Genomic DNA, 21,593 nt, shown 5'->3' with positions numbered 1-21,593 from the left:
TTCACATTCTAGTTGGTCTAGCTGGTTATTTTCTTGATGTTGAGTAATTTGCTGCAATTAATTGCACAAAAGGTAATGAACAGTTTGCAGGACCAAGTCTCACAGGAAGAACAATTGACTGAGATAAGATTTTGAACAACTTGAATCAGATCAAGCAATGTATCTGTGTATGACTTTTTCTGGGTCAGGGTATGCAATCTTTTAAGCTAAAATTAACATGCATATCATCAGCTAGCGTTATTTCTCATTTCTCAATAGAAATAGTACAGAAGATGTATTGAAGACAGTGGATTCAGCAGTTTTTTAAATGTAAACTGAAAAATATATTCTGGAACAATGGGAGTGATGAAAAATGTAAAGAAATCAGATTATACATAGGCTCTACATGTGGCAGCTTTCAGACTGTGGTGATACAGCTCCAAGCAAGAATGAAGAACAAATAGAAGTCATATCTCTAAGGGCAATGGCTCAGACCTAAATCTATTTCTGGCTAAGCCTTTTATAGAAAGTGATTAGGCTTAGCAATGAACACACAGGCTTGTTCAAGAGAACAAAGGACTGAATATTTGTCATAGACTGAAATGCTGTGAAGGCTCTGCAAGCAGGGGATTTCTTTCTTGGTGTAATAATTGGACTCTATATACCACAGAAATGAAAATAATTTAAAAGCATTTTTTCCTTCTCTCTTCTGTTCTAATGGAAACAGGAATATGACCTAACATCTAATGATTTAGGTGGTGTAATAGCTATTTACCAGGTTGGGGTCTAATTGTTTTGGATGATAAGAAATTCATGTCTTTGTTCTCACTGCCCTCTCCTCAGCTTTGAGATACTTTGTCTTACTCACTCACAGTATGCCTAAGGGCTTCCTACAGGCATTAAACTTGTAAGCTTAAGAAATGGAAATCATAATGCTCTTTCTAAAAGTGGCATTATTATATATGATTGCAATGAAGACTGAAAAAAAGTACATTTCTGTCCTTCAGTGCTGTCATAGGAAGAGTGCTTCTCAAGAGTATATACTGCAGTTTTCTTATAACATGTTTCAGAGCATTATGAACATGAACTATCATGAAGGCCATTTCTCTGAGACTTGGGGCTACACATGAAAGCCAATCTTCTCTCTATTCACTGTTCAGTCTCTCACTACAGTTGAATCTCTAAAGCATTCTCTTTTCAACTGTCAGGACAATAGTTTCCAACTTGACTACTCCTTCCGAAGTAACTGTTCCTATTTCCTATTACAGCTTTTTCTTTTGACTTTCCTACTTAGAGTCCATACAAAATGCTGGCAACAAACCCATACTCTTTACATCTTTATTTCTAACTGCTATAGCTCTACATCATTCTTAGCTGATGGAACTGGACAGTGAAATTTGAATAAGCAACAAAAGTAATACAAGGACCTTATAGAGCTGGTTTGACTAGAATTAATCAATCTCTAACTTCTGGAAAGGAAGTCTGCCATGTTCAGTCTCATGTTCAGTATCATGTGTTCACATTGATAACACTTTCCTGTTGGAGACAGGCCTCTTTAGAATTTCTCCTAGACCATAACCACAATGATATTTATTTCTTAATTTCCTTTCAGGAACTAGATTAGTTATCTGTCTCACTATCCTCTTTACCAGGGTCTACTTATGTTCAAGAGACTGGAAATAATTCCTAGAAACACTGCAAGATAAAAAACAGAGAGTAGCTTCTTATACATGCTTCTTTTTTTATCCAGTCTTACTTAGCAAGAAAGCAATGAGGAATTAAAACTAGCAAATTCTGGCCTTCAGTGACACTTTTAGTGGTTTTGTAAAAGCCTGCATTAAATTTATTGAACTCCTTACCTGATGTATTCTATTGCTGAATTCTGTTGTTGAATCCTGTTGTTGTTGAATTCTGTTGTTCTGTTGTTGGATATTTGTAGTGAGGTATTTTGGGAAACAAGTTCCTTACTATAATGTCTTCATAATCCTTGTGCTTTCCTATTCAGACTTGAATATTGTTAGCACTTTAGCAGGTATGTCCTCATGAGAAATTAATCCATGCTACAGTCTTTAAACCCCTTAATGTTTCTGGGTCTCGGAAGTTATATTCCTTTTCTTTAATGAAGCCAGAAGACCAGCTTTCTTTTATCCTGAAGACCACAACCTATATTAAGGTTTTCAAGTTAGCTGTCATGTTTTAAAAGTGACTTGCTGATGACAGCTCAGAGATTTAACATGTTGAAGTGATGCTCTGCTGTTGTGAAGTAGATTGCAGTGTCAATCTTATTGGTCTCATGTAAAGCTGATTAAGACTTATTTGTCCTGTACTGAAGTCTTCACCACAAACATTTTGTGGTGACTTTGCAGCCCCTTTACTGTGAGGACCAGCAAATGGTACTTTTAGAGGAGAAAACATTGCTGTCTGTAAAGAAAGGATCAGTGTGTGACTACGTTGATGTGTTTTCAGCTATCCCTGAAAAAAAGTGTGAAGTTCAAGCACAAGAAACTTGTTTGCTTATATTTGCCTTAGCGAAGGATTTAAGTGTACATTCATGTCTGTCTCATAATTTCCAGCTATCTTTCCTTTAAGATAAAAACTGGGCATGTTGAAAAATAATGAAATAGCATGTTTGAGATGATTCAGTGTTCTGGATAGCAGGGGATCAGACCTGTAGAATACATAGTGGAATTCCATGGCTGCCAAGTGTAGGCAAAAGTATTATAAATCATTTTTCTCTGCTGATCTCAGTAATTTACCAAAACCAAGGTTCTAGCACAAAAATATCTCTGCTCTGAGGTGGCAAACATAGCTATAACCAGTGAGGTGAAAAATAAGTTTTAGCTACTTATATGGGTTGTAGAATCAAGGATATCTGTTGGCAGTATCTGAGGGAAAAGTAAGTAACCTTACATGTGAAATGACTGAATATTTTGCAACACCTATCACTCTACCACTGTCTGATTGGCTAGAGATAACTCAACAAGAGCAGCAATTACATGGGACAGTCAAATGTAAAAAGCTAAAAAAAGCTAGAAATCTTTTTAAGGTAGGTGGGAAGAGAAAAATTCAAGATGGATAATTTCCAGATGCAGATTGCAATGATGAGGAAATCTAGCTCTCTGTGTTTGTTGATATGGACTAAAGCAAAGATTAATCACCACTTCCTTTCTCCTCTACAAAACATTATATGCTATATTTCAGGCTTATATAAAAAGCCTAGTTGTCTTCTTACACAACTGAAAATCAGGCATGGCCTTTCTGGAGTCACTGGAAATACAGCAGTGTAAGTTGATGTTCTTAACTACTGAGTGAAGATGAGTAAATTGATTACCCTGGCTATTTTGCTGGATAGTGCCAGTTTATCCTGATTTATTTTTCTTTCCTGAATTATTCTTGCCTTCAATTAACTATTTCAAAGAACTTCTTAGATACAGTAAGTGAAAAAAAATTTTCCTCCAGAATGAGGCAAGGCCTGGAACATAATCTTGCCAATTTAATCATGCAGCTGGCTTATAATGTCAAAGCTGTGTTAAACGAAAAAAAAAAATATTTGTAATTCCCTTAGAAAAAAAAGTGGGATGAGCAGTTTTCTTTTTACATCCTAGGAGAAATCATACCGAAAGAAATAAGTGAATACGCTTGAGATGCCTCTTGTTTCATTTGCGCATTAGATCTCTCAGTAGTGAAGAACTACATTTGTTTTAAGTATCTTTTTCTTTCTCTTACTAAATGACTCTTTCGAGTACTTTGTACATGAGGCAGTGAAGAAAATCCTTGTGTTTTCATCTGCTAAAATAGCACCTCAATATTTCAGTGTATTCTTTGTAGCCCAGAGACTGAGAGCAAAAAAATGTAATGAAATAATTTAAAAAGTAATTGAAGGGCACTAATCTTGGGTAATGCAAGAAAATAAGCAGTAGTTAGCTCTTGCTATAAAACATTTATGCAGTGCTTTAAATTTATTTACTCTTTTTAAGAGAAAGCAAATGTACATGGTTTGTGTGATTGAAATATGTATTTTTTTAGTGCAACAAATAAGATAGTTGAGGAACAAATGAATTAAAAGAAACCTACAAGTTAAAAGAAAGAAGTGAAAATATAATTATATCTTAGTGTATGTAAGACTATGGGGCACCTTCTAATCCTCATTCCAATTTATGTAACACTCTGGCTTTGTGATATTTAGTTGATCAAAAGCTGGAAAGTGTTTAAAAGTTTAACTAGATACCCCTTTTTACATTTCAGGAGTTTGATGATGGATATGGTCATGATAAAATAAAATCTTTCTCAAAGAATCTTCCTATATGCCTGTATCTTTTTAGTTTGAACTTTTTACTTGGTTTTGTTTTGACACCAGAACAGCTAGTGGTGAAATAAAGCACTGTCCAGACTGTTTTGTTGCATCACCAGTGGTTCTGCAGCATATTCCTCATTAGATGGCTCATGTGTGTACCATGACAGGTGCAGAGAAACAAGACTACCAGCTATTCTGCTGAAAATGTCAGATGGATAGAGAACTGTAGAAGAGCTCTCAACAAGCCTCCTTTATGTGCCTCATGCAAAACACTGTAGCACTGATGTAATGCTGTAAATGCCATAAAGAAAGATAAAAAATCTGTAAATTTGAATACAGAACTGCTGCACTTCAGGGCAGGGTTTGATTCCTCACCAGCCACTCTTCTTACCTTCTTATGTTTGTAATAGTGTAGGTAACCATTATGTTTCAGCACAAACCACCTCTTTCTCCAGCCCTTCAGTATTGCTGATTGTGTTCGTTTGTGCAGGTATCCTCGGCAGGTAGGTTTGGGGGTGTTGGGGTAACGGCTGATGTCTGATCCCACTATCATAGTCAGGATATCAGGACCTAAAATATTACATGTGAAAACATAAGTCAAAACTATAAATGTGTCGATATTTCTGAATACCCATGTAGGGTAAGGAGCAGGAAGGCGGTATTTTATACCACACCCATGTCCTCCCAGTGTAGCTTTTGGAAGCAGCTGGGAGCAAAGCAGCCAAGGAAGCATATTAAATCAAGTGTTACTTGGCCTTCTTTTAACACAAATTCAGGAATGAAACTAATTTTGTGTTGAGAACTAGTAATGGAGCCAGCTATCTGAAGACACCTCTAGAAACTTTTTTGGTGACCTCTCTTTGCAAGCAGCATATTTGATACTTGTCTATTTTATCATTTAGGAGGAGTAATTGAATTCCATTGCTCAAATGTGTGTACATAAATTGAGGTTTAACCAAAAATTGCTGACAATGCTCTTAGGGGCACCTTCAGTCTCTGACATCTTACATATGCCCTTGAGAATTCTTTATTTTCCATGCCTTGGAGTATTCTAAACTTTTCTATGTCCCTCACTGAGGAGGGTGGCTGTTGGCAGCTAACCTGTGCTAAAGCATCTGCTTATCATTTGCAAAAGGTAACACTCAGAAGAGATGATAGATTGTAAGATTAAAAAAAATACATTATCGTCATCATCAATGAGGTGCAACATCACAATATTTGTTGACAGTATCAATATATCTATGATTTTGACCCTAAAGGCCTGAAATTCTGATTGTATCAACACTAAAGAGCAGGTGGCAATGCCTGAGGGCAGATTGAGAACTGTGACTATGACACACTTTCATCTGCAAAACAAATGCTGGGTTTCTTCTTTGGGGATGGGAATGCTGTTAGTGTGCCAAGATTTAATCGTGGGGTTTTTCTCTGAGGAGTTAAAAATACTAGTAATCAGAGATTTATCTGCTAAAACACTCAACATTGTCTTAAATACAACAGTGTGAATGACACCTTTATAATTAAAGAACACAGTATGTGTCAAGTTAAATTTGTCACTGTCTAGTAAATGTATTTTAATTTATTGAATTTCCCAAGAGCCTTTGTCAAAACTTTATCTGGGATAAATAAGGGAATAGCAGTAAATTAATCTTCAGCATAAAAATGTGGTTATCTTTGGGTTTTAGTCATCACAATCTTAGGAAGAATATACACGAGTAATGTCCCTGACTCTGTTTCAGCGGTGGCGCAAAAGGATGTCTCACAAAATAAACTCTGATCTCTTGAGTAGACTTCAGGATTTGGAGGCAGAGAAACAGAAGAAAGATGTGAAGTCTCTCCCTGAGGATGTATAAGGCATAAATAAGGCATTTGTGTCTCTGCAGTCACTTTCAGTGCTTTCTGATTCACTTTGTAACAGGAGAGCCAAAACCATTACTGTCACATGCTCTTTGGGGAATTATTTTCTAAAGTGTCTAGAGAACAAAGTCTAGATAAAAGGTGATCTTGGCAATACTACTGTATGAAATAGTAACACATTAAACTATTAATTGAGATTTCTGATGCATACATCACCCCATTTGTCTGGATGTATTTGGAGCATTAAATAGGAAACTTGACCCATTCATTTAATTTATTGTGATCTCAGAATTACCTTTCCTTGCCAGATTGGCAGCTTCTGAATGTGGCATGCTGGTGACATCAGTTCCATTGACTGCTATCAGGATATCCCCAACTTGAAGCCCTGCTTCTTCAGCAGCACTATCTGGGATGTAAAGAATAGAAAAAGAAAAAGAAAAAAAGAAAAGGAAAAAAGAAAAAAGTTAGAAAGGAAAAGGAAACCAACCAACCAAGCAAAAAAGCCCTCCAAAACCAAAAAACAAACACAAAAATTTATTTAGTGGTGAAATATCAAGCATATCTATATGATCACACTTTTCTAGAAAACAAGTATCTGTTCAGCCAGTCAAGGATTATGTTTTATGGCCTTCATGATTTCAGCTTGGAGGTAGAACAGATTTTACTGACCAGCCTGTTACACATTTGTAAATGATGCTTCAGGATTTAGATACTGGTGCAGCCCTGCACTCAGTGCAGTGTCTGTGCACTGTCAGTGCAGAAATTGAATTTAAAATACCATTAGGATGCTTAAATGCTTTTAACATGAAAATAGACATTTGACTATGAGAGTTTGAGAGTTTTGGCCTGAAGTGTGGATGAAGATCTGATGCAAAGCTCTGTAGAGCCAGTAGAAAAATAAATAAAATCTATTTTTCTGATAAGCTTTGAATTTAATCCCAAAAGAGATTCTGTACTGATATTTATCTTTATGGCTAATAGAATTTGGATATAGCATTTTGAGGATTTTTTGCTTTAGGAATAATTTACATAATAAGTTAAAAAGTCACAGTGAAGGAAGAACTGAGTCAGATTTTTAATGCATCACCTTTTGTTTATTTGTTAACCATTGCAAAGCACATGCATTCCTAACAAAACAGTGCTCAGACACATGCCAGCCAAGAGTGAAAGCAAACTAGGGAGGTGATAAATATGCTCTATTAATGGGCACCAATACATGGTTACTTAAATTCCAGTTACAAATTTCTCAGATACAGTATTTATCTTCTCATTTATAAAAAAGCATTCCTAATGTACTGTGAAAAAATAGTTCTGGGAAATATTATTCCATATTCTTAACATTTAATGTATGCTTTTAAAGATTTTATACCCTATGATGCAGAAAATGTGATCCTTCAGTGTATTTCTGAGAATGTTTAGAAATTGTAGGGAAAAGATTAATAAAAGCTTAATAATAAACAGGCACAATAAAGACCTGGTCCACCCTCATATGTGTTACAAATAATTTGTAAATGTCAGAACATTTTGGGTTGTGCTGGCCTTGAGTATGCCATACCAGACTTTTTAACTAGAAGTGGTTTGTAAAATATTAATAAAATATTCATTATAGAATCATAGAATAGTTTCAGCTGAAAGGACCCATAAAGATCATCTAGTTCCAATCCCCTTCTACTATACTAGGTTGCTCAAAGCCTCATTTAACTCTGCTTTGAATTTTTGAAGGCATGGGGCATCCACAGACTGTCTGGGTAACCTGTGCCAGTGCCTCACCACTCTCACAGGGAAGAATTTCTTCCCAGTGAAATAAGTTATATTTTTATAAAATACAATAACAAGCTTGTCTGAAAATAACCCCATTTTTTTTATGTTGTCATTGTTTTAAAGCAACTGCATTTGAAAACTATGAAGAAAAATGTGATATAAAATGTACTTAATACGTATTAAATATACTTAATTTTAACTAGTTGGGATTAATTGATAAGTGTCAGAGCTATTGTATGCATGATGTATGATTTTATTTGTACTTAGATGAAAAACTTATGAACTTACAGCCTGCTGAATTCACAGGCTTTCCAAGTGTTGTCAGGATGATGGACAATCTAATAATAATAATCTGGTAATAGTGACAGAGCTATTCTCAGATGCCATGCCAGAAGGCATGCACTAGCCTTCTCTGTGTGGAATGACATTTTTCATGGTATCTGCTTTTTTTAGTAAGAATCTATCCCAGCCTCCTGTACCTTCTCCTCTTTTTCTAACTCTACTATGCCTGTCCTGAGATGCAGAGCAGTGGAGCAAGCAGTGCTCTAAATTTGGATGAGCCAAGGTCTTAGGCAGCAGTAAAATGACAGCCTTGTGTCTCATTCTCTCTGGTGTTACTAACTGAGTCAGCTTTTAGCTAGATTTCTAAAATAGCATAATTTACAGAGCCAACAATTTCAGACTTTTCAGTGGTGACTCCCAAGATATGCCACTCCTGAGTGAACAGTGCCAACCATTTTTAAGGCACAGTACAGCTAGCTCATTCTTTTCTAGAGGCAGTATCTTACATTTCCTCTTTACTGAAAATCATCTTCCATTTTTTGCTCAGTCACCTGGATTTTGGACTTTCTTTTGGGGTTCCTTACAATCATCATAATTCCTGGAATAAGTTAACACCCCACCTGTCAGGACTGACAGGTGGCTGAATGGATCCAATCAGAAGCGTCCCTAGCCAATAAGATTTTTAGAAATATTAGAAGGATCACTGCATCCTCATTTTCATTTCTAAAGGCTTCTTTAGAAAGAAAAGATGTCAGCCTACAAAAGTTTTAGACTTTGCATCTCGAGGGAAGCTGAATGCAAGCATTTGCACAAGGTATGAACTGACATGGAAGAAGACAGGGCAGTGGAGTCTGATTTACCCCTAGGGATAGTGGGGCTCTAAGACAGTTGTTTATGAGCAGTTCATGCTATTAAATACCTTGCACCCAGTAATTATGAAAATTATGGTGTACTTCTATATTATAAATTATTATAAAACAGATGTCCTATACTATTTAGATCATATTATATAATGTACATATATATATCATTATACCAGTGTATATCACAACATTATGCATTTATTTTTTATATTTTTCCACAGGAGAAATTAACCAGTTGTTAACTTACTTGTGTCAACTTCAGTCACAAGGATAGGCTTTGAGAACTGGATCCTGAAACCCCAAGGGTAATTGCCAGTTCCTTTAGCAATCTTCACTGTTCTTTCTCGAACTGGAGACAGGAAGAAAGATAACTTTTTTTCCTCTACATATTCAATTTAATATGCTGCAGTCTGTTTTTAAAACTTTTTGTAGACACTGAATGTTACCCAGTGTAACAGATCAGTGTACTGATTCTACAAATGGTTGGGGTCTTTCAGTATCACTCCTGGCTATTTAGTGCTTGTCCTCAGACACAGACACCCTTCACACTGCAACAGATCAAATATCATTCATATTAGGGCATAGGCAGACGGCAGTTTAAATTAAGCTGCTGGACTTTGTAATGAAAAGCTGAAGTATTCAGGTATTCCACTCTACTGATGGTATTCTGGGAGAGAAAAACCCTTGTGGTCTCTGTGCCTCTATGCTGAAAATACAAAATATACTCTAATTTCTCAAATGGGTTTAAATCTATTTATTTATTGTAATAATAATTTATTATTATTGTTTATTGTAGTTTCATTCTTTTTATATTTCAAAATGCCTCTATCTTTTGGATAGTTTCTTCTGTTTATCATGCCACTCCACACTCCCACACTGCCTTCCATTCCTGTAGTTCAAACTCCCCAGCCACAGTGGCATCTTCTGCCAAGGTGGGGCTGAAATCTCTTTCAACTCAGCAGAATTTAACACTTAAAGGGATCAGCCCCAGTAAAAAGGAAGAACAGGGTCTAATTGCCTATTTCCATTTTTTTCTTAGAGTCTAATCGTATTATTATTCTGACTTAAATGGCCTGGTTCTTTAGCAAATATTGTGCTTGAGAAGAACTTCAGTGTAAATTTGATTTCATGGAGCATCTGGTTTTGATAATTTGACTACCTTACTGCATTGTTTTTGTTTTTGTTTTTTTTTTAATGGAGGCCAATTCAATAGTAATTTATGATAACTATTTTGTCTTCAGATTGTGTAATATTTGGAAGACAGAAAATGCTTTAAAGGTTATTTTACTAACAGGCCAATTGATGCTACCTGTCCAAAATAGATACTTCAATACTGACTTTAACTATCTTGCTGAAGTTCTGAGCTTGCCCCTGGAAGAAGAAGCAACCAAAATGGTTTTCCAGAATATTCTCATGTGTGTTAAGGGAAATTTTTCGTATCAGATTTATAGAAGACATTTGTTTTCTCTCATATTCTGAATGATTTATAAGCTCCAATAACGAACAATTCCCTAGAAAGCTATAGGGGTAGCTATAGGGGTGTTTGTCTTAGTTCTTTGAACTGTGTTACTTTTGAGTAACTTAACCTCTGAGAAACCTCCCATCCCCCAGAAAAAGTTGCTCACTATATCTGTTTGCACAGATTTAAACTACGAATAGAACAACCCTCCATACTCATAACAAATAACTATTTTATTTCTGGATCAACTATTTCTGAAAGTTTGATGTAAAACAGATTTTATATCCACTTTTTGACCATAAATATCTCTATGAAGAAGAATATAAGAAGTCATGGAATTACATCGCCTCTACCCTTATCTCATGAGGTTTAGTTATGTACCTTTACCAGTTTATCAAGTAATGATGATATTTTGCAAGACAATAGCTAAATAAGAACTATTTATTTTTTAATACTCTTTTAGATTCTTGGATTGCTCCTTTTCCCATTTTTAGCATAAGTGACCAATATCTTCTCCAAAATGCTGTTCTCCTGAAATCCTCAGAGTGCCCATTTTTACACCATTTATTACCTGTTGCTCTAGCCAACTTACTTGCCACTGGTCTAGGTCTTTTGCTGAGACATCTAGGACTGTTATCTGGAGAGACATCATCTCCTCTGAAAACCCAGGAAGCAGAATGGAAGTTTTCTGTATAAAAACCTCTGTCTTCATTTTCAGAATATAGTCCCAGATCTACTGATCGAGCATCCTCTGAATTTACTGTCATGATGATAAAACAAGTAAAAGTTATGTCAGGAGAGAAAATTCATGAAGAATAAGAGACCTGAGCCACTCAGCATGAAGAAGTGCCACAAACTTCATAATATACTGTTGGTAATGTTTTTACTGCGTTCCTCAATTTTGCTGCTGTTAAAGGAGAAGTCTGCAAGGATTTCCAACTATAAGATCACAATACTGGAGGCTAATGCACGTTGGACTTGAGTAAGAAGTGAAGTCAAAACAGGAGCTGCAACTCTTTAAGACAAATCTGGCTTTAGTTAGTTCTTAAGCTATCTTATGTGACCCATTTGATTAGGAAATCAAATCTTCTAGAAATTTAGTATGAATTCAGTGCATATCAGGAGACAAAAGAGAAGATGAAAAGTATCTTCCATGACTGGGGCATTGATGGCCACATTTTCTGTTTGCTTAATCTTAGCTCTTTCAGACATAAGACCTTTTTTAAAAAAAAAGAAGGTGAGGAAATAACAGTTTGGTGGTAATGGTTTTTTTCTTTTACCACAGAACTCTTTGTTAGTTTCTTCAAAGGCTGTTGAATATTTGTATGATGTGTTATGTGTTATGAGGATTTTCAGATTCATATTTTATAATAATTTATATTCACAGTGTCTTGCAATGAGTTCACATGGAGATGGATGACAATTCTAGTTCTCTGCTAAAGTTGAGGCTATCAAGGCAATAGGATGTCAGGCAGCTGTGGCCTGTGACAGATTATAAACAGCAAGTTGAATGTGAATAAAAAGGTTGTGTAACAGTCTGATAACATCCGAAGCAGATCAGGAGTTGGAACTTCAAAGTTAAGACTGGATGGTGAAAGTCATATATAAGTATACATCATCAGATGCTGTGCTAACAAATAGACTGAAAAGATAAGTTTTCTGAGTGGAAAAAAACATCACATTTCAGTATGAAATTTCAGTATGAATGCCTGGTATAATGCAGCTAGATTTAATGCAGCTGAAGGAAGGATCTGTTTGCTTTGTTTATCCTTTGTTTGATGTAAAATGATTTCCAGTTTAAAAACAGAGAAGATAAAAATTTGCCTTTATTTAAAGTTATATTTGTTTGGGAAGTCACTTCCTGAATACATCTAAGTGGCAGTCCTTTCGTCACTTAGAAAATGTGCTCAATTGTGTCTATCTAGACAAATACTCCACATCCACTGACTGCTCCCTTATTATGTAGAAAGTATGAGATGACATGCTTAACTTATACTTCAGTCTAAGAAGCTATTAGCAAATAAATATTACTATGCTAATATGTTTAAAGCTCATTTTACCTTGCTACCATGAATGCATAAATTAAAACCTAGACTAGCACCAAGCAACTCAGTACAGCACAGTATTTTTCCAGTTTAATACTGAATTTTTATAATTGTAGTAGAGTTAGAGTAGGTTAAAATGTGACAAATGGGCAAAATATACACACTGCCATGCTGACAGTATGGAATTATGCCAAAACATTTATCTTTTCTCCTTGACTTTTCAGAACAGATGTCAAACTGGTGTGTCAAAAACAAGCACATTTAAATTCTTCCCCCCCAGATGCTGGAAGTAAGAATGTAAGAAGCTGTTGCTTCCATATGTCAATCAGAGTTGTCTCAGGTCGGCCAACACAGTGGAACAGTCAAGCTAATAAACCAAAAGGGACAGAAGTCTTAGTCCTACAGCATAGTATCCAAAATGTAAGAATTTGTGTCAGAATTGTCTGCTCAGTCACCTGTTCTGGAGACCACCCTGGGTTTAAACCAACCTGGCTTTGAATACTGACAGGGTTAGGGCATCTGGAACCTCCCTGGGCAACCTGTGCCAGTGTCTAACCACCCTCTCAGTCAAAAGTGAATGAAGCAGGTGTATTACATGCTACTGACAGCTGCTGTGCTCTTCCCTTTTCAGAGTAATCGTCTCCTTATTAAAGGAGGGCAAATAGTCAATGATGACCAGTCATTCTATGCTGACATTTACATGGAGGATGGCCTCATAAAGTAAGTATGGGATTTCTATTATCTCCATCTCCCCTCAAACCAGCGTCTGATTGGGTAGTTACTGGCTTTTTGTGGATGTGCTCTGTGCCCAACTTGCCAGGCAGTAAAACTTGGTAACTTGTTAACCCTCTCTATTCAGAGGCTCAACTCTTTACAATGTGCGTAAGCACAAATATTGTCTGATGTGTTTTCAGAGGAATTCCAGTGACCGAATCGCAGTCAGGCTTGTGGGATTGTGATACTGTGTCCATTGCACAGCAAAGTTGTGTCTAATTGCACCAGGAACAAGGTTTATCTTTGACTTTTGTTTTGCCCTGTGTTAACTGTATTAGCATGAGTGACGCCCCACAAGATCCCATTTGTTAGCACTAACAAGGACAGTGCTGTGCTGCAAGTCATCTGCATCCTTGAGATTTCCAGGAATTGCAGGGAAACCTCTGGGTTCCCCCAGCTTCTCTGTATATGTCTCAGAGCTGCAGGAATATCTCCATTGTTTAAAGGCTGCCATTCAAACTTGGGTAGCATTGTGCTACCCAAAACTTTGTCTCAAGGAAAGCAATTCTAACTCTTGTAACTTGCTTTTTTTTGACTTCTTTGATTTCTTAAATGTGTATATATATATATATTCTTTCTCTATGAAACCAATATGTGCCTGACTTAGTAAAATTTATGGTCCAGCTTTATATTCAAGAGACATTACTGTTGAAATCAAGGAACAGTTTACCCTGGTGTGTATAGCTTCTGGTAGGTATTTTTGTGCTCAGGTAGTTTGACATAGTAACTTTCTAGTCCTAATATGATGGCCTAGAGTCTGTTTCAGGGGAAAGTAATGAAAACTGCTACCAATAAAGAGCTTCTTTATTTTCATGTGAAATGTCAGTCAGGCCTTCTTTGTTAATAGGCATTTAAACTTTAGGAATTGGCTCAGTTACCTGAACATAGGCAGCCTGTACCATATCAGACACCTCAGGGTATCCTGCTTGCTGTTCAATTAATACTTCAAAAAGGCTTGGCTTCCCTTTTGGTTCACATATCTCAGGCCTCTCTTGGTATCCCAGCTGGCAACTGAAATCTATGTTTGGGCAGTGAATTGAGGCTCTGTTGATGTAGGATTTACCTCTTTGGTACAGGTATGCAACATATTTATAGTTTATCATCTATTGGACCTGCACTGAAGTCTTAGAGTTCAGAGTCTTCTATAGGCTGTATTTTCTCTTCTTCAAAGAGGAGGTTATATATCTACAAATAAAATTTCCTGTACCAAAAGTAGTCATTGTAACACAAAATATTTCCACAGGGAAGTGCACGTTTCTTCATCACTACAAAGTATGTCTTGTATTACTGAAATAGCAAAACAAGAGGCAAGGTGGCGTCAAGAAGTACTACAAATTCTCCCCCTAGACTGCAATTTTTGCTTGATGGCTCCATCTGCATGAAATGTAAATTCACTAAGAAGTTCGTCTTAGATTTCCTTCCCATGAAGTTTAAGCTGATGAATTTGCATGTGGCAAGGTGACAGATTTCTTAAAGAGACAGTTATGAGTCACAGTGAATAACAATCTAGGCAACAAGCCTAGATTCAAGTTGGAGCGGGTGGTTACCTTTGTGAGGAGAGAAAGACTCCCACCTCAGCACAGCTTCGACATAAGTAGATATCAGCATTATAATTTTTGTTACAACCTCAAACCTGCTGCCATGTGATTACATGTTTGTGCCTAGAGTTTTTCTTAATATCATGTGAGCATATTATTTGAACATGTTCTACCATGAACATGCAGGGTAGAATCAAGTGGGTTTTTTTAGTCAGATTGTTTGCTTAACCAAGGAGAAAGGATGCTTCATGTTACTCATAATAATGACTAACACAAACACTCAGATAGTAAACGGCAGCTAATTTCCTAAGTTGAAAACCTTGTCATAGTGTCAATCACAAAAAGGGGAAAGATCCCAAGTGTAATAATAAAGTACTCACTTGATCCCTCAGTAATTGTGCTGTTTATGGAGCTTCCTCCAGTTGAACTGCATTTTTTGCTGTCTTTGAACTGCTTCCGTCTTCTGGCCCACTGGTCTATTGCATCTTCCTGGGAACTGTCACTTGATCTGGTGTCTTTCTTCAAAGGTAACTTTCTGGTTTCATTAATTTCTGATTTCAAGTCTAAGTAATAACCAGACGTTGTTTGTGAGAAATATGTGACCCGACTTGTACAAGTATTTTTACTGTTTAATATTTCTACATTCTAAATACAAGAATAATCTAACCAACACATATATGAAAATACCAAATAATACTGAAAATATTCAGAAAGTATATATTTTAGACTGCTTAAGGCCTTTATGCAGCAAGAAGTAGAAGTATCTCTAGTTAAATACCTACGTAGTCATTTGTACCTCACTATTTTAATGCAGAAACTTGTAAATCACTCATGGATCTTGTTTAACACCTTACATTTTCAAAGTGGCCAGTAGATAGATATATAAACTCCTATTTGAACACCAATAATCTTGCAAGACATGCATGAAGATTTTTGTGGTTTAGATTTCCTTTTAGTTAAGGCAGAATAAACTTACTTGTTGTAGTATTACTTCATATACAATTGTAAAACAGATTTTGTGTTATATTCTGTTCTGAAAATGTGACTGTAGCCACTGGCAAGGGCAGATAGGGAGAAAGTCCAGCCTTCACAGGCTCACTGGAGGATGATTGTACACTCATGACTGTACAGCCTTTTTCTGGCTTCAGCCAGATATTCATCACAGACATATGTAATGGGCAAGGGCATTCCAGGGCACTATTCCAGACCATTGCTGAGAGTTAGGAAACCTATCTCTTGCAGTGCCCTTGTAACGCCCTCTGCATGGGTCCTTTTTTTGAAGTCCCCAGAACATCAAGAGACTTCTAGATCACCTTTCCCCCAGTCTGTTCATCATAGAGGCATCTCTTCTCCTCTGCTCTAGATATTCTCACTCTCTGCTGAAAAATGACACATTTGCTTTCCAGTGTCACTGGATTACTAAACTCCAGAAGTCCTACACCGCCCAGTGTCTTGGCAAAGTAGGCTGCTAGTCTCAAACTAAAAGTGGATTTAAATTCATATGAATGAGTAAAATTTATTCTGGATGTACACATTTATTCGTTTAATGTAGGACCTCCATAGAATTGCTAGGAATGAAGAAAAATCAAAATATGACCCTGGACCAAAAGAGGGCCAAAGTGAGATGATAGGTATGAGAAAGAACCCACACAGATAATTCTTAGCAAGGGGCAAAAGGGAAGAGAGAATAAAATAAGAGAAAATAAAATGAAAATGAAAGACATAGCTACACCTTACTTCTATTCTGTGCCCTTAGCCATTTAGGTCTAATGCCCAGAAAGTCAAGGATTTTGGCATGCAGTTTTCCTTTAGTATCTTAGTTCTATAGCTCGTTCTATAGAGGTTTCCATTTCATCAATTCTCTGTTTTATATATTGATACTGAGATATTGGTATTGAGATACTGATATTGAGATATTGGTCTATATAGCAATATTTATCTATGTAGTATATCTATGTAGTTTATATAGACTAAGTATTTTTTAAAATTTCCATTACCAATACCAAACAAGACAGCCACAAAGATCATACCAGTCTTTTTTGCAGGTATGGTAAACTACAAGAACTAAAAAACTTCAGCTGCTTTGAACTGGGATTATATAAGCTATTTTCCATAATAAAATGTATATTTTTCAACAGTACAAACCTTTTAACCTCCAAATCTGCTGGGGAGGTAAATCTGAGATATATTTGCATATAAACAGGTTGATATTATAAAAATAAAATTAAAGTGTTCGGAGTGATATTACAGCAACATATATGTGTGTACATATTCATAATGTAAAAGGCTCACATTGTATTGTGCTATGTCCCAGGATAGTTTAATAATTTTATAGTTCAAAACACTCCTTTCAAATGACCAGTTATGCATACAGGTAGATAGATTATAAAAAGGAAGACAAGAAATTTTGTAAAATATTAGCTATTAAAAATAAGCCTTTTTTTAATGCAGTTTTTTCAGACATATAAGAGAGAGGAGAAAAGCAGGTTAAAGGATCCCTTATGGTCATTCCGTGAAAATATTCAGCCAGAATTAAGACTGAGATGTACTTAGTATTCATATATATTCAGTATTCATATTGATATTGGATTTGAAAGCCATGTGCTTTTAAACACTGACTTTGAGTTCATATTTGAGTGCTCTGAGTTCGTATCACATGGCAACTGCTTTTACTATCACTTCCTGCAATGGTAGTTGCTTCTCTCACTAGATGTATAGGACAGATGGAAAGTTTAATGTAAAAACTGCTTTTTGATCAAAACTGCATTAATTTATTATTATTTTTTCAAATTTCTGTTTCTTGACTCTGCAAGATGGTTCCTAGAATCCTCAGCAGGATAACTGCATATGGAGTTATAGGCATAACCTCACAGACAAATATGTATCATAACAACATCATTGTAAACTTTCAATATACATTTATTTTTCAAGAAAACAGATGTCACAAAAGCTCCAAAGCAAAAGGTGTGTGATATTAACTTGAAAAGTCTTATAGCACCTACCTTTACTAATCTGTTTTACTGATGATGAGATATCTGCATTCTCATAATAATCTTTCATTTCAAAATTTGACTCAATTTCTTCAAAACTGGAATTGACTAACAGAGATAGTTGATTTGCTCCAGGATCTCTCCTTAAACTGTCATCAACTGACTGTTTACTGCAAAAGTTCTCCAATCTTTGCTTAATGTTTGAATGTTCTGTCAAATTCTCTTTCTTTTCTGTGCATACTGAAGGGGCAGGTAATATGGAAGCCAGTGCCGAATTGTTATGGGAATCAGATTCAACAAGGACATCTCCAGATATGTCCTGTACCTCAGAAAGGCTTTCCAATGTTTTATTCATGCCATGCTCTTTGTGATCTAACAACGATGATGACAGAAAGGATCTTTCTTGTACACTGCAAGTAAGGTTAGGTTCTCTCCTTACTGCAGAGCCAAAACATTCAGGTATGAAGGTAGTGTCACCTTGGACAAGCCTTCCTTCTACTTCTCCAGTTATCAGTGGAGGGTCAGTCAGTACTGGCTCTCTCCTTTTATTTGTTACCTCAGACTCTGCATAAGGTGGGTGAACATTTAACTGTAAAACTGAACTTTGTTTTGGGATGCTTTCTGTAGAGGCATAATTAGTACTTTCTTTGTCATTAACAAATTCACCTGAAGGGCTAGTAGAAAGTGGAGAGGCTTGTACCAGGCGAGCTTTGTTTTGCCATTCAATATGTTTTTCTACAGAGTTATACTCTGACTTCTCTTTATCTAAAGCTTCAGTAGACTCAAAATCTTCTTCCCACATGGATAGGTTTCCCAGAGGCTCTTCATGGCCATTTTCTTTTTTGTCATATATAGTACCACTGGAATGAAGACTCTCCATTAATGTTTCTTCTGTTTCTTCATCTTCTCCCACACAGTCTGCATAGTCATTCAGTAAAAAAGTGCCATCTAGACAGACATCTTCAGGCTCAGACGGATAAATGGTAATATTACGGTCAAATGATGTGAAAGCATACTGATATGAAGACTTAAGACTTCCCAAATTTCTCATTGAGGAGGTCAAGTTGGGAGACTTGCAAAGCTCTGTCAGAGAGGAGGTCAAGTCAGGACACTTACAAAGTTCCTTATATTTAGCAGGAATATGTGAGTTCCTGTTATGGACATCTCCTGCTTTGGTCTCCTTAAGCAATACGTTTAAGGATGGCAGTGAGTAAAAGCCAGAATCCCTTCTAGGGTGAACTGGTGATGGTACCTCCAGGGTAGTATCTGGGAAAGACTTTCTTCTTGCTGTTTTTGGCCCCATGTCTCTGTGTTTGTCACAGTTATTTCTTTCTTGACCTAATACATTGCTAACGCATTCTTTCCCATTGTTTAGATTATGCAAGGTATTAATAGCTACAAGACAATTAGCATTATTTATTTTTGAGAAAAGTATTTTATCCTTTGAAAAATCTTCCTTTTCATTGGTGTGGTCTTCATAGTCCTCTGTGTTAAGTTTACAGAAATAACTTTCTTTCCCCCAAATACTCAATGCTGTAGTGAGATCCTCAGATTCCTTTCTGCTGTTAACAGGGTACAAAGATACGCCTTCTGCAATTGTATCCAGGTGCATTTTGTCACAGTCAGCAAATTCTTTAGGTGGAGGGAGAAGCGTATATCCATCTGGGAATGCATAATCTGCTTCTTCACCATAGCTAAATGATGACCTACAGTCTGTATTACACAGTGTCTCTATTAAAGAATAATCTGTTTCACTCCAATACATATCTTCCTGTTCCCTGTTGAGTGGTTTACTCTGTGCCTGCTCACCAGCTTTGAGGTTAACTTTCAGATTTTTCTTTTTGCTGGTATATTCCACCTGAATGTCCTTTGTTTCAATGTTCATTTCCAGGGAGACACTTTCATTGATGGCAGTTTGAATTTTATGCTTAGACGATGCCTTGCATTTCCCACTGTGCTCTGCTGAGTGATCACTTGAAGGGCACTGGCATTTTGAACATTTTGAACACTGACTTTTCTGGCACTGTCTTTCATGACATTTCTTGTTCTTTGAACTTTTCCTTTTTTCATCCACAACTTTTGTTTCAGAATCAAACAAAGAAATATTCTTAATCTCTACTTTCACATTAAAAGAGCCATGTTTTACTTCTGCAGAAATTTTTCCAGTGGAAAAGCTGATGGCATCTGAAGAATCTGGCTTGCCCCACAGTGTAATTTTTCCTTTGGATGAGCTGTCTGACTCACTAAAAGTTACTGTAGCTAGGATTTCATCTTGCTGAGGTGAGAAAATTTTAGGAGGGCAGTTTTTCTCCTTCTTCCCCTCTGTTTCACTGTCTGATACGTTATTAAGGTGTCTCTTTTCAGAAACATTTGAGCTACTCTGATTCTTGTTTTCATTATCTTTTCCATCTTCTTCAGCACCCTTTATATCCAGTGGCTCTGTGCAGTGAGAAAGAGCCTCATGTGCTTTATTTTCAAGGCTTCCTACACTTTGTTGGCATTTACAAATGGGTGACAACTGTGCACCTAATTTAAGGTAAAAAAAAGAAAAAAAAATTCCTGTGATTTGGTATGCAGTTTCATAATTGTGTGATTAACTTTGAGACAGTTTTCATAGAAAAGGCCTATACTCTCTTTAAGATCTAGTGTATTTTCCACATTTTTTTTTTAATTTCAGTATTAACTTGCTTTGTCAAGTCATCTGATGTGTCAAGTGATCTGCTAAATAATGTGAAATCAGATAAACAAAGTGGGCCACATTAATTCACTCTGGTTTGAGAAATTCAATATATTTGTACTTTTTAAAAAGAAATTTTTGCTTTTTTTAGGGCATAAGGTAGTCTATTTGCTTATAATAAGAACTACATTTTAAATTGTATTACTCCTCCTAGTATTTACTTTGTTTTGGTGAACACACTGGATCAATTAACATCCCACTGCCTCCTTGCAATTTGGGTAAATTCTACCCAAGTTGACTTTTATAATCCCTTCACAGATGAGCAAACAAAGGGATTAACTAATATGATCACAATCAGACAGCAGGTCAGTGGCACAGTTCCAGGAGATGTGACTCACAGCTACCTGATCTAAGTGGAATAAAATGTTTCCTGGCTGTACTAGACAAGATTTTGTAAAATTCTGTCTTGCTTCATTCATTTTTTAGCATAGGTCATGTGCATTATAGGGTAACAGTTTCATAATGACATCTGCATAAACAGGATTAGAACAAACTATTAAACTAAGACAACACTGGGATTTACACCAAGAAAGATGAGATTTTGAAGCAATGTAACAAAAATATATTCAAAAAGCCTTTACCAGAAATAGCCAGGATAGAAGCTCAACTAAAATAAAAAAAAAAGACATTGCCTAAATGTACCCACACTTAAGTGTAAATATTTCCAATCTGACAAACAGCTTTGAGCACAAAGGTGAATTTCTATCTTGATGGGTAAGTTAAGAACAGCCACATATGTTCCTGTTGATTTTACTTTATATTAAATATTTCTGTAAACTTACATTCTCTGGAATCAGAGCTCTTTCTGCTCTTGCAGCTTTTTCTTTTCTTTCTACTCATTTCTAAGAACCGAGGGCATCTGTGTTCTAGCTTTCTGTGTGGAAGGGAAAACATTGGATAATGAGAAAGCTTCTCTGAAATAGTTTTGCTTTCTAACTGTCAGGTTTTCTAACTTGTTTTATTATAACTTGTTATAATAAAAAATGAAAAAGTTCTAAAGCAGGTACTAATGCATTT

At 36.2% G+C, this 21,593-nt stretch overlaps 1 protein-coding gene and 1 long non-coding RNA gene across 4 annotated transcripts in view; one reads left to right on the top strand and one right to left on the bottom strand.

Annotated features, from left to right (window-relative positions):
* The window catches only part of LOC111940737 (uncharacterized), a 39,821-nt gene that overhangs the window by 10,400 nt on the left and 7,828 nt on the right, over positions 1 to 21,593 (bottom strand). For 2 of the 3 annotated variants that reach the window (XM_086868547.1, XM_086868548.1), the window contains 7 exons: positions 21,359 to 21,450; positions 17,852 to 20,365; positions 15,230 to 15,412; positions 11,085 to 11,252; positions 9,281 to 9,382; positions 6,423 to 6,533; positions 4,665 to 4,843 (listed from right to left, as the gene is read on the bottom strand). In XM_086868547.1, the coding sequence (XP_086724673.1) occupies positions 4,665 to 4,843; positions 6,423 to 6,533; positions 9,281 to 9,382; positions 11,085 to 11,252; positions 15,230 to 15,412; positions 17,852 to 20,365; positions 21,359 to 21,416 (3,315 nt within the window). In that variant the 5' untranslated portion in view covers positions 21,417 to 21,450. Of the gene's footprint in view, positions 1 to 4,664; positions 4,844 to 6,422; positions 6,534 to 9,280; positions 9,383 to 11,084; positions 11,253 to 15,229; positions 15,413 to 17,851; positions 20,366 to 21,358; positions 21,584 to 21,593 lie in introns of those variants that run through there. The other variant, XM_023943586.2, reaches the window with a different exon arrangement.
* Positions 1 to 21,593, top strand: part of LOC147648104 (uncharacterized) — a 61,170-nt gene that overhangs the window by 36,233 nt on the left and 3,344 nt on the right. The window contains exon 2 of the long non-coding RNA XR_015280754.1: positions 13,169 to 13,257. This is a non-coding gene — a long non-coding RNA (uncharacterized LOC147648104). The remainder of the gene's footprint in view (positions 1 to 13,168; positions 13,258 to 21,593) is intronic.

This window comes from Cyanistes caeruleus, chromosome Z (assembly GCF_971803275.1).
Source record: "Cyanistes caeruleus chromosome Z, bCyaCae1.hap1.1, whole genome shotgun sequence".
Taxonomy (NCBI): domain Eukaryota; kingdom Metazoa; phylum Chordata; class Aves; order Passeriformes; family Paridae; genus Cyanistes; species Cyanistes caeruleus.
Note: the sequence above shows the minus strand (reverse complement) of the source record. Positions and strands in the feature narration are given on the sequence as shown.